The 13,575-nt window shown below is 51.7% G+C and overlaps 1 protein-coding gene across 1 annotated transcript; it reads right to left on the bottom strand.

Annotated features, from left to right (window-relative positions):
* Nucleotides 1–1,663: 1,663 nt before the first annotated feature.
* On the bottom strand, nt 1,664–13,197 carry VOLCADRAFT_94429 (uncharacterized protein; the record flags this gene model as incomplete). The annotated part of the gene is made up of 18 exons (XM_002953655.1): nt 1,664–1,828; nt 2,150–2,258; nt 2,895–3,025; nt 3,499–3,605; nt 4,298–4,418; nt 4,663–4,703; nt 5,515–5,567; nt 6,197–6,285; nt 6,732–6,840; nt 7,708–7,801; nt 8,330–8,358; nt 8,754–8,896; nt 9,388–9,424; nt 9,930–10,046; nt 10,230–10,285; nt 11,493–11,759; nt 12,133–12,543; nt 13,153–13,197. The coding sequence occupies 18 exons, from the start codon at nt 13,195–13,197 to the stop codon at nt 1,664–1,666; spliced, it is 2,124 nt and encodes a 707-aa protein (XP_002953701.1).
* Between the last annotated feature and the right edge of the window lie 378 nt (nt 13,198–13,575).

The following is a 13,575-nucleotide window of genomic DNA, read 5'->3' on the forward strand; positions in this document are numbered from 1 at the left end:
TGTGTATATGCCGAGAGCGTAATCGGGTGAATGTCGTTGGTGCGTACGGCTGGACCGTACAGGGCTAGAATAAGTCACAGGAGTGCGACGGAAAGATAACTTCGCGAGTTCAAAGTGTCAGTACTGACAGGTCTCCGCTGCGGCTTCTGCTCTAATCTACAGCAGAGTGCTTTGGTAACCATGCTCGCCCCCTCCCACGGAAGCAAGCACAACTTTCCTGCCTGCAGGCAACTCTGCGTCTGGACGACTCCTAAGCGGTTAGCCAACTACTCAAGGAAACTAACGCTAACTGCGTCAAGGACAATAAAGTAGGGTTACGCCGTCGTAGTAGCGTGCCTGAAAACAAAGCCCCCTGGAGCGACGGAGCCAGGTGATTTGTGGATGCGCATGCGTTACATTATCTTGTAACTCGTCTTGTAGTTATTTACAAATTGATTGTCACCTATTTAAGCACAGTGTTCGATGTGTGACGCGCCAGAAAGCAGCAGGCACACATTAGTGAATATTAATGAGCAGCAGGCATTAATGAATATTCATTTCAACATTGTTTGGAAACGACTTTTTGTCCATCCTACATATTAATCACAAACGGTGTGTTGCGTGACGGAAAGGGCTAAAAAGACATTTATCATCCGTTGCCTGGCCATGCATGTATGCCGAGGGAAGGGGTTCATCGCAACTGCAGGACGGAATCACGTACGCATAGCTAACGTTGCTCCTACGCGCACACAGTCACGTGGTACATAAGGCATGGTGGACACGCAGTAGTTGCCTCATATGTGAGCGCTCCAACGGCGGCGTGTGGGAGTATGGAAGTTGCGTATACGTATATTGCAGTTAGGTAGTTGCAATGCAGTACGTTGGGTGGTTAGGTGTCATCATTGCCACTTGAACGGCCACGTGTGTATATGTGCCAGCTAGGTGTAGGTAGTACACTGGACGAAAGGCTTCTAGTCCATGGAGTACGGCAACGGGGCTGACTCGCAGGCTCTTCGCCCATACAGTGTCGAGGTCTGAGGGTTCCCCGACATTGCGAGGAACCCTCACATACCGCCTAAACTGGATTGCGCCACTACTCCATGTCGTCTGTAGTTCTGAAGCAGCGGCCCCACGGCTGGATGCCACGAAGTGCACGCATGGTATTTTGTAGACGTACACGCACCGAAACCATTCACCTACCATTAATATTCCCGGGGCGGCGGGGTCATTTCAGCCCCAAGACGTTCCAGACGCGGCATTCCATTTTGGGATCGAGCAGATCTACCCGTGAAGACTACCACTCTTTACTACATACGCGCTCCACACATGGCACGTGTAAATAGAGAATGTTTTGAGACCGTTATTGGGCGAGTAGCACTCGTACGTACATCGACCACTCGCCAGAAACACAAATCTCTCCCGTGTGTGCGCCTCACGTTGCATCGTTGTCCCTCATGTTCGCCTTTCCCAGGTAGACGCGTTTGATTTAGTTCCGCTGCAATGAAGACACACAGCTCACGGCCTGTGTACGGAGGGTATACCTACTTACCGCAGAGTCCCGGAGTACGACAAACAGTGCAGTATTGCGTGCCAATGTCGCAGCCAGCAACAGCAGCAGGCTGCTGGAGCATGATCTTCAATTTTAGCACGGCCGGGTAGCTGCTCTCCCATGCATGCCTCTGCATTACTCGTCCGCCAGGTAGATCCACACCCCCTCGCTGTACGTCCTGCCGGTGGCGGTGTTGGCTCCCAACAGGAACAGCTGGTAGTAGCCGGCGTGGGCGGCAGAGGGCTGGGATAGCGGAGGGGCGCGAAGAGCCACCGTGGTGCCGTCGTCCTCGATTACGTTCTGGATCAGCCGGGAACGTGGGGGTGATGGAAAGAGAGAACGATAGCCAAGGTATGATTAAGAAGGGATGCAAAGGGTAAATACTTCACGAAGAGCTGTAGTGGCAGGCAGCTGAAAATACGTCTAATGATGCTGGCAAAGCGCTTTAGCGCAAATTTATCTACAGATGATATGTACATCGTACTGTACAATGAATGTCCAGATGTTAGGCTTAGAAGTCCCCATGAACTGTCCGAGGCCCAGCGCACGTGTCATGTCAGGTATGTGCAGTCGGGCAGCCAGCCAGCCAGCCACCTATCAAGCCAGCCTCTAGCTACTCACCAGGAACACCACACGCTGGTTCATGTTGATGGAGTGGGTGTTGGCGCAGGGAGCTGCCAGAGTGGCGCCAGTGATAGGGCCGCCATACTTGTACCCTACTGTAAACACCCTGCGTGAATGGCGATTATATATCTACATGGAATGTACCGCAAGGCAGAGATCGACGGCTGGAGTAGGGACGTACGTGAAATACTAGCTGGTACAGCTGCTGCCTTTGTTCGTTACCCCGCTCTCTCTAATGTCGGTCATTTAGCCGCATAAACCATATCTTCGCGGCTTAGAGCTCTGCTCATACACCTTAGACTGTAGGTTTTCTGAGTGAAACGAAAGAAAACCAAGTTTTTCTGTGTATTTGCTGAGAGTGTACTCGGTTGAATGTCTTTGGTGCATACGGCTGGACCGTACAGGGATAGAGTAAGTCGCAGGAGTGCGACGGAAAGATAACTCCGCGAGTTCATAGCGTCAGTACTGACAGGTTTCCGCTGCGGCTTCTGCCTAATCTACAGTCTACAGAAGCAGAGTCGCTCGGTAACCATGCTCGCCCCCTCCCACGGAAGCAAGCATAACTTTCCTGCCTGCAGGTACCCCTCCGTCTGTACGACCCCTAAGCGGTAAGGCAACTACTCAAGAAAACCAATTAATGCAAGCGTACCACTATCACTTAGAACAATATATAGCAGCTGTGTAGCTATCTGCTGCCCATTCAGCCCATGTACACACCACCACACCCCACAGTCGTGCGCACCTGCCAAGGAGGATGACCTTAGGGGCGGTCCTGATGACGGGTCGTTCCACCGGCGGCGCAATCTCGGCAGGGACCGCAAAACTTATTCGGTAGTCCAGATCGCCATGAGGGCTGCGGCTGACGCTGGAGGGCTGCAGGGGTGGGCGGAGCGCAAGTGGTGTAGAAGGTGACTGGAGGTTTTTTTTAGACATTTAATGACGGCGGGACTTGCGTTTTATTGACTGCCGAACCTAGAAAATTAGTTATATGTATGAAGATGAGAAACACAATTTGGGAAATGCAGGTAAAGGGGAGATATCTTCCGGGTGCAATAAATGCGGTCCACACGGTCGTTTTCGCACTCAGCCCAGGCCGCAACGGACCGGCGGAATCCCGATCACAAGGCTCCGTGTTGCGGAACAACAGGCCGTCGCCAACCGGCGTTCCCGCTTAATGTCGCTGCGCGGCGCGCTCAGGACCTCTACGCGCAAGGTACTTCACCCTTGCCTTTTGACAATTTTTGTCGTGTGGTTCAACTCAGGAGGACAGCTCCCTTGCTAGATCGGAATTATTTCCTTAACGCCTAACCGTCTGCATATGCAAGCAAACATGACTCCATCCTCACCAGGTTGCCCGCATCTGCGCCCGTCATTCCACACGTGTCGCATCCGGCAGACATCACCTTGCCCGACAGGTCCAGACAGGACGAGGCATGATACATGTGGATGATACCTGAGTAGTTTAGTACGGTTTCGGGCGGGCAGCAGAGAGCAGGCGCGAGGGCTCTTGCATTATAAGCCTTATAGAGGCAGCCGTTGGGTGAGCTGACTAACCAGGTACAATTATTGATGGAAGGTAACGAACAGGGCATGCATGTTACGAAGCAACTGCAGATTTCCGACAGGTGCAGCGACGCCCCGGCTAGTGTGTTATTTGGCTCCCACGCACCTAGCCATATCTAGGCTTCACTACTCTCTAAGTAATGCGAGTTCTTAACAGTGAAGCCGCCGTGTGACCTAGGGTCGCCAACTCGGGTCGCCAACTGGTACGCATGTATTACCCCTAGCCAGGACGAGGACGCATGATTAATAAGGCAGGGGTGCTTGAGCTGTAAGCATGCGTCTTGCAACTGTATGCGTGGCTTTTTGACAGCAATGGCTTTGCTGCCAGCATTCTAAGCAGTGCGAGAGGACGGACATACATGCGAATAGGCTGGTCGCCCCGTTATAAATCAACGGAAGACGGGTCCTCTTCACAACTACCACGACAGAATGTTAGCTGCAGGTGGATCATGCTGCGGCAGCAGCATCCGAATCATACCTTCATACCACCAACCAGGAGCCCCGCTGATGATTCCCCTAGCTACTAAAATCAACCACAGCTGAATCAGCTGATATCGCGTACCGCCGACGCCAACAGCTCACCTACTGTGGTACTTAATTTGTATCGGCTGCCCTCGGGCGCATCCGGGTCGTACACCAGGTCTTGGTAGGCGGGCAGGGTGCCCTGGTACCTTCCCTTCTTCCGCCATCCAGCAGTGCCAGCCTGTGGGTCCGTATACCGTATTACAAAGCTGATTGCACATACTCCTGCTTGGTCCATGGCGAGGTCTGTCCTGGAGGTTTTCCCACAATCGCTAGATGCATTGGCTACTCTCGATAATTGGAAACCACGCTGGGCGTTGATGTCAGTCCGCTCCTAAATATCTAGCAATCTGCCCACCCACCATCCCCACTCAATCCCCCAATCCGCCCCGGCCCCCCGCCCGCTCGTCAGGGGCCGCACGCACCTGCCCGCCTCCGTGTATCAGGACTTTGCCGTTCGGTAGTACTGTAAGGGAACGAAGGAAAATACAGTAGGTGATGAATCGATAAATAAGCAAGCATGCATGGGGGCGGTAAATAGTCCAGAAGAAACTGGATTGGGGCCCCTGCCTGGGGCGTCATTTCCCTGCAGTATCCCCGCTCTTTCTTGGTCACATGCATAACACGGACATGTTTTCTTTCCTTTCCTTTCCTTTCTTTAGCACGGGCGTTGCGACTGAAAGCGAAGACAGGAGTTAAGTTACAACCACACCGGAAGATAGCGCTACAAAAATAATACTAAGCGAAGGGTAGGTAAGCACGTTATAAGAATCGTAAGGCCTCCTAGGAGGCATGTATGCGGTGTGCCACAAGACGAACTCAGCCGCGCATGTGGCAACATGTTCCAACAACAGATAGACAGCACGACGTCGTACTCCGGTACAGCACACGCTAAGGTGACGGCGTGGTGCATAAAGCTCGCTCGTCTGGGGCAGGACAGGTGGCGCGGGAAGAGACACACCACGGTCTAGATACGAGTCCAGTGAATGTAGTATCATTCGTGTTCATAGCTACCTAGTCAGCGGAAAAATCCTACATTCCGCTATGCTAGTCATACCGTTTGTTAGGTACGCCAAATAAACAACAGCCTAATAACACCATTAATACCCTTTCTTTCACTTTTTCTGTGTTGTGTTGCTCTCGGGGTGCCTTTAAGCAGGCAGTACAAAGCCTTTGTACGAAGCCCTTTAAAACCCCGATCATATCTGGCAGGCTTGCACATGCACAGGTTTCACAGATACCGCACCTATTCAAAGCATATGCCCAAATGAACTCACCGGTGGTGGTAGGCATAACTCGCCTCTGTCCGGCCATGTTTTCAATTACCCATCTAACAGGGCGAAGTAGGGCGTTGGGAGAGGCCGCACAGTTTATATCAATAGATGCAAGGGTTTGGCACTACTGGTAAGGCGCGACCATTGCCCCCGGGAGATCCCGGGATCGAAACCAGATCATTAGGGTCAAAAGTCCGTCCGATGGTGGAAGGCATTGCGCCCCTAGTTGATGGACGGTGGTGACCAGGGATAAAGTTAACCTGCGAGCCGACCAGGAACGGAGTTGAGCCGCTGACGACCCTGCAGATATCGTTGGATGCTGGTGGTGGGTGCGGAACCTGAGCGATCCACTGAGATGTTGACTAGGGTGACTGCATGAGGGTGCCCCGAAATACCGGGGAAGGCAGGGTTTCGCAGGGTAGCTGCCACGGGCGAAGATACACCCCCCTGTTTCACACATCATACAAGGATGGAGCCAACTAGCAGCCATCGAACGTTGCAAGATTTTCCTTGCACGAAAGTAGGGCACCCCCCCCTTGGCAGCCACACTAGCATGCAGGTCGTCAAAATCAAGCTGTGGCGAGCGTACTGGGCATAATACTAGGTAATCGCACTGCTGTGCGTTTACCGCATCATGCGGGGTAGATTTGAATCAGGCCATCACATCATCGCTAAATTTACCCACCCCTTATCGCATATCTTGTTGCCGCAGTAGTACATGTCCAGCCTTGCGGACGCGGGGGAGGCTGGGGTTTCCGGCTTGGCACCACCCAGCTGATGTATATCATGTGGGATAGCAGCGAGCAGGGGCAGGAAGCTGTCGTATGAGGTTTCAATGGTGGTAAATGTGTGCGTGATTGTCGCTGCTGTACTCTGGCCTCTGGGTGGGATGTAGGTATCGGCTGCGGTGTTCAATCTCAGCATCAGTAGTGCATCAATATCAGTAGTGCAGCCGGTTTCCTGAACACATACAATGCATGCTCGCTCGACCCAGTGCTCTGCCGTCCTCTGGCAATAGCGGCAACAGTGGCAGCAGCAGCATAGCACCCTTTGCGTGCATATATATTCTTACCAATAGAGGACAACGCGAATCCCCCCGTCAATTTCCGGGGTTTTATCTCGCTACCTGTAGTATCTTGGGTATCATGGAATCTGACATCCGCCAATCGGTTCTTTTCTGAAAAAGACGTGATACAACACTACCCCAAATATACACCTACCGCGCCGCCGAAGATGGTCATGGAGAAATCATTGTACTCGCCACTCTGTGAATCCGGCTTCATTGCGTTGAGTACGATGGAAGACGTGTACCAATACATGGTACGGTACCTGCGTGCGTTCGTGCGTAATATAAGGAATGACGCCCGCAAGGCAGAAGCCAGGTGACCGCCGCCTAAATAAAGGGAGCCTTATAATGCTGGCAAGCGACATGCTTTCGCGCAGTTTTGTTTATTCCTTGTTTGGCCACCGTACTGCACTACAGCTGCTATGTACGGTCACATATATGCCCCACACATACGCCACATGCATGTGCACGTACGAATCCCTTTAAAGTCATGCATCGTCCCATGCTAGCCAGCAGATAGCGCGCCTAAAGAATGTTTGATCCTCTGTCAGGTATAATGAAAAGGGGCGGTCCCTACCTAACATACCAGGGCACGACCTATGAACGATAAAATGTCTTACATACGACGAGTTGCAGGAGGCACTTTTGTAGTATCCTGGGTATCATATTGACATTCGCCGATCGGTTCTTTTCCTGCGATTAGACGTGTTGGTATCGGGACTCTGTATTCCAGTCCCATCCCGGGTTCGATTCTACTTGCGGTCTGCTGCCGTTGGTTTCCTGTAGATGCTGAGACCTTTCAGGTACCGTGAGATAAACAAACGGTCGAGGACGCCCTCAACTCTGGAGGGGGGATAATTGTAGTATCCTGGATATCACGGGATTGACATCCGCCGATTGGTTCTTTTCCTGCGATTAGACGTGATACAACACGTTTTCACATCACTGCCATGGGTAACGCAAGCGAGCGGCACTACCCGTGGCATGACGGACATGCGATTATGTAATTTGGAAGCAACACACGGTATCTTTAGCAATATTTGCTTCCGGACGCCAACGTGGATACCCCTACCGCGTACGTGGCACATAGAAAAGCCGTCCAGTGTACAGAAACGTGCGTGAATACTCACGGGAAGCTTTCGGGCAGGTCCGGGAGTATATGGATTTCCTGCCAGTCCTTGTTGGTGATGCTGCCGCCGCGGTCGCCCCACCAGAGAACCTCGCCTGTGGGGTAATAGATGGACGCGCTATTGCAGTTTGGACGTGTGCGTGGCTGGCTGGGCCAGCAGCAGTTTAGCAGATGGCATGACGTAAAGATATACCATGTTTACACGTGAATCATTCGCCAAAGGAAATCAGCAGTGACTTTACAAAGAAGCTCTTTGCTTAACCTGTCTTTTACATCGGCACACGGGTAGGTGTGCCATGCGCGTGTGTTAACCAACTTAGGATGCGAAGCATGCGGCCCCGATGACGGCCCTAGTGCAGCACCGCACGCAGGTATACATGCATTTGCATCCGCTGCACGCGTGCAAAAGGCGATAGCAGGTACGTCTATTAAGTGTGATCGTCTATAAAGGCGACCAGACGATTAATTTATCGTCTGTAGATATCGTCTGTAGATCGCACCCGTAGGATAATAGATAGTGACCGTCCCTGCTGCCAGGGCACGCATGATCTATAGACGGTCCTTGCAGGTGCAAGGACGTAGTTGCGCACGAACCAAGAAAACTAACTAACCACTGCACTCACCGCGAGGCAGGAGAGCGATGAAGGGGTACCTGGGAAAGAGAAAGAAGTGCAAACGGGCGCTGGATTTATTTACGCAGGATAAAGAGGCCGGTGTATGGCTCTAATGCGCTAGGCACTTAGACGGACTATAGTGTGGTTTTATTGTTGATTTCTACGTGCTATTCAGCGGGCCCGTAGATACATGCATACTGTTTGTTAGACCGATGACTGACCCACGTGCTTCTGTATATGTACATAGCACATATAGCCTACATGAATGGTTACGACGGCTAGCCAATTGTTGCTGCCCCTGGCCGCTGTATGCGGTTGTAGGCCAGCGCACGGCGTGCAGGCCCGCATCAGCAGATTAGCCCACAAAAGCACAGCGAAACCGGGTCAAGACGATGGTTGCTGCTGCCGGGCGAAACGGCAATGGAAACCCTACCAGTTGTTCCCGGCGGCTTTCTTGAAAGCGGGCGGTAGCGGCACGGACACCGTGGTTTCGCTGGGTTGGCGCGGGTCCCAAAGCTCGGCCACAGGAATAGGGGGCCCCTTGTCCCCTCTGGCCGTGCCACCCACGACTAAGACCTGCATGTGTCCGCACAGCAATTCAAGCGACTGCGTTCATCTTTACAACACACGGCCCTTTATCATCAAGTCTGATAACTCTTATATTTGTAGCAGCTGTACATAGTGTGGCACACATATAACCACAAGTAAACACGCGCTAGGTGCTCCATATCAGCCAGCATCTATAGAGGCCTTCTCCGAGAGAAGAGTCTGCGGCCAGGTACTACATCATCCGTTGACCAAGGCAAGTTCCCAGCCAATCAAAGTACCGCTGGGAATACCATAACGCAGAAGCAGGGCTAGCGAGCGATGCGCGCATCGTACATCATATCTGTATGTACGTCTATCGGATATAAGTACAGAGCGAGATCAAGCCTGGCTATCCGCACCGAACCCGCTGGCGACCGAGACTTATTAGATGTGGTGTTGCTACTTGCTGGCCTTATGCATAGCATACGACAATATATACAGCACCTTATGTAGCATGCATCGCAATTCCGTGCGCGTACCTTGTTGCCTGATACCATGCAGGGCGTCGGATACCACCTGGTGCAGTGTGACCCACGCGACAAAGCGGGCGCAAGCGATTTCATTGTTTTGTTTCCAGGGCAAATGCAAATGCGCAAATGGGCAAATGGGGACGCAGAGCCTTAAGATCTGATGCTTGTGAAGTCTGCTGGTTCAATTGAGTTTTGCTACTGGTAAGACGCGAAGCCCCGGGTTATGAGGTTGGGTTGACCGCTTGTGCTGTCGCCCATACCTCTTAGACGGTCGGTGTGTACCGTCGGTTTAATGTTCTTCTATGCCGGCAGCCGGCAGGCGGACTGCTCTTAGAATTGATGAACAAACAACGCACGACCGAGTGTCTGCTGTCCCCTGACCATGTCCATGTAATGCACACACGTGTGCATGGAAGTTTGCGAATATAACGCCGTTCATCCGCACTCGACCGTCAACATTTTTGGTGCAATCCTGGTAAAGGCCCGCTATCACTTGTTGGCCTTCCATGTGCCGAATGGTAAATGATGCGAATAGGCATGCAATTTCTCACCTCTGAAAGGACAAGCTGCCTACCCTAGAAAACTGCTCCATGCCTTCATTATACAACTGGGGATATTCAATATGGGGAAGGGTGAGGTGCACGGTGAGTCGTGTGCCCGTGCATGTACTGCAGATGGGCGGCAGTAGCGGCAGCACTTACGGAGGGGACGGGGAATTTTTCGTGGCCCAGCCAGTTTGCTTGCACGCCCTTCGCATGAAATTCTGGCATCTTTAAAGGCTAGAAATTTCTAGCTAAATGGCGCGGCGTCGATCCGGCCGGACATGGGAAACCTTAACTTACCGCAATCACCTGGCGCCCATCTTTCTGTGGTACGTTCTTCGCTTCACCGAAGCCACCGAACAACGCTGGACGACCATCGGCCAAGACAAGGGGGCCGTTGCAAAAACTGGTCGTAATCGGTTGTGAAAAGGGCCGTCTGAGCAATTGAGGGCAGCAGAAGGAAGGAAAAGAACGCTAATGTGTCATCACACATAATCGTTCATGAACGACTCTCTTAATAGCAAGTGCACTCGCTCTGGATATCTTGCCGTGATGGGGAATGGGAGTGTAAGGGTGTATTTCCAGTGCGGATTAACGTCGCGGATGAACCCTCTGTCCTCCATCGATACTTGCTCAAACGGCTAAGTTATTGGCAAACTCACCTCGCCTTTTCAACCTTTGGTTCCCTTATGGAACGAAGCTATGTGGTAAGCTCGTACCAAGGACTTCCGTGCCCTAATCCCTGGCCTTAATCCGCATTGGAAATATTATCCTAAGTCCTGCTACTCCACCCTCCCAAACCCAAACTTGGCCAAACATGTAGGGTGCCGGCTTCCTTTAACGGTACGAACGACAAACGCTGCGAACTGGGCACTTCGGCCCCCAACTCCTTGCCCCCGACAACCCTTTCCCCGCATCATGCAATGATGAGAACGCCCCACTAGGAGGGAAGGGAAAGCTTAGCTCGAAAAAGAACGAGTTGCCCATATATCTCGCCTCAGCTGAATGTATATACATAACACATAATCATAACAATAATATATAATATATTTTTCAATCAGATATAATATTATCCTTTCATTATTATTATTATTATTATTATTAAATTAGTATTATTACTTATTATATATTATTACATAAATGTACAGAATACTCTAATGTTAAAAAGTGTGACATTATATACGAGCTGTCAGCGGAGATTTAAGAAACGAATAAATTTGCAGAGTTCTAGGAATTCCGGAGGGAAACAGCAAAATCCTGAATTTAAAAAAAGACATTTATGCGTTTCAAGATAGCCACGCCGACTCAAGCCGCATTGCCGGCTTCTGCACGTGAAAGGCCCTGTGTCAAGGCGATGCCTCACCATTTAACACCTCGTTCATTCACCCATACCATACGCATTCGTTCAAACGCAAAGTTGCGTGTGTGCGCATCGCAGTTAATAGGGGTTCTTTTAAGGTTATGATCTGTGTGCCTGATAAGTACCACGTGTACCACGTGTACGACGTATGCAGATCTTCGAAAGCATTCGCCTATAGCTCTGCTGTCGTGCGGTGCAATTTAACCACCAACCTTACGCGTGTTCAGGTCAAACGTGGCAGCCTGTGTCTGATTCGAGGTGTCGGCGCGCCAGTACGCAAAATACTTGCGGCTGCGCGTCCCGGCGGTAGGCACGTGCGTCAAGGCGATGCTGATGAGCGGTGCGTCGAACGAACCCATTTCGAAGACCGCGGCCGGCTGCTGCTGCTGCTGCTGCTGCCTTGCCGCCACGGAGGCATGGTGTAGCCGCCGGCTTCCGCCTTGGAGCCTTGGAGTTCCTGACACCAAATTGTAATTATCCTGCACGTCGCAGAGCAGGCATAGTCGACGGGAGGAGTAGTCGACATGCGCATAGTTTATGCTGGTCGGGGCATGCGTAAATAAGTGCACTGCACTAGATCCACACATATCATATACAGAGCCAGCAGGCATCTTACTGCTATGAGTGCATGCATTTCTTATATGCTGGGCAGCTACAAATTCCCGTCCTGTATGTGCTTGTGCAGCACCACGTGGGGATGACGTGGATGTACGACAGCTTTACCATCACCAGTTGTCTTACGATTGAACTATCCGTTACGTGCATGTGCGGCAGCAGTGGCAACCAAACGTGCAGCAACTGGCAGCCAGCATATCGACGATACCCAGTCCCATAGGTACGATCGGTACCTACAAAAGCGTTGAGCTCTGGGCCAGAATCCAGCTCGACATCCATGATTTTGTACTTGATGATCTCGTGTTCATCACGTGCCGCATCATTACCAAAGGAGCTGCTAAAGGATACATCCGGCAGGGTGGCCGTGGAAGGGCCCGCGAAGAAGAGGGTTGCTACCAGTAGCAACGACAGCGCCCTAGGCTGCTGAGTGCTGCTGACACGGGTCACCGGCGCCAAGTGATGACGTCCTGATGACATCCGGCGGCATTGACGCTTGCTTCGAGACTGCAGCATGTCTATCTCGCTCCGGGGGCACTGAATGGGCCAGCAGCGTCCCCCAACACCAAGCAGGCGACGACCCAAAGATTGCGCCCAATGTGTGTGGTGGTTACAGTGGGCTCCAGACCAATGTGTACCAAGAGTGCTCCTCTGGGAGTGGAAAAGAAAAGTTATAGCGCCGAAGGGTATCAGTAGCCGTATGTTTAATACCCTCTCCTCAAGCTAATAAGCACAACGGCGAATGCCGCGTATGTAAGCAAGCGAACGCAGAACCGTCGGCGGTCTAGTTCTGATGACCGGTGGAAAAGGCACATGCATGTACGTAGGTAGGCTGTCTATGATGTCCTACCAGATGCAATGCGCGTATGTTTTATTTGATGGATGTGCAATGAAGTTCTGGAACGGTAGGTGAGGGCTTATAAGATTGTTCGGCTGTCTTACCTGACTGGCGCAATCGTATGTACTTACGTACGGGCAAGCGAATTAATGCTGTCGATCCGACCAAGGCAGGCGGACGGATATTGATGGACGCTACGGACTCGATGGACAGTTTAGCAGGCGCACGAGCGCGGCGAGATGCATGAGTGCATCATGAGTTTATTACGTAAAGTGGAACCGACCGGCGGATCAGCAATGCCGCTCGCACCCCAACTTGCGAAATGTCACGTACTCGGGCATGCCTGCAGAGCTATGGCGAGGTCCCCGTGCACGTGAGAGTCATGGAACGGGGACCCCAAAACGAACGGCGCAAGGCCTCACACGGGGAACGTAAACCCTCCCCGTCAAAATCGCAACAATTTGCATTTTTGTTTGGTACTTTTTCAGCAGCTCCAAAACGTTCTGATGCTGTAAAAGCTGCAAGCTTATTAGGTGTAATGATGAACGAAGGTTCAAAACGTACTCCCCGAACCGTTCCTTCTCTGTAATCCATACCCCGGTGCTGTCCTCCAGTATAAAGAAATGTTATTCAAGTACACTGGGCCGTCGTTGTGCTGTCATATATAGCGGTATCAACAATTACTTGCCCGTAGCCCAGAAGCCATTGAAAACAAAACCTGCCCTTAAGAAGACAGAAATAGTAGCGAAGGCACAGAAAGAAACTGCGGAAAACTCCGCCACCAAAGAACATGTGCCCTTGCTCCACATGCAGCCTGATCAAGACGGAGGTCCCGTAGAAGAGTA

Source organism: Volvox carteri (assembly GCF_000143455.1).
Source record: "Volvox carteri f. nagariensis unplaced genomic scaffold VOLCAscaffold_37, whole genome shotgun sequence".
Lineage (NCBI taxonomy): Eukaryota > Viridiplantae > Chlorophyta > Chlorophyceae > Chlamydomonadales > Volvocaceae > Volvox > Volvox carteri.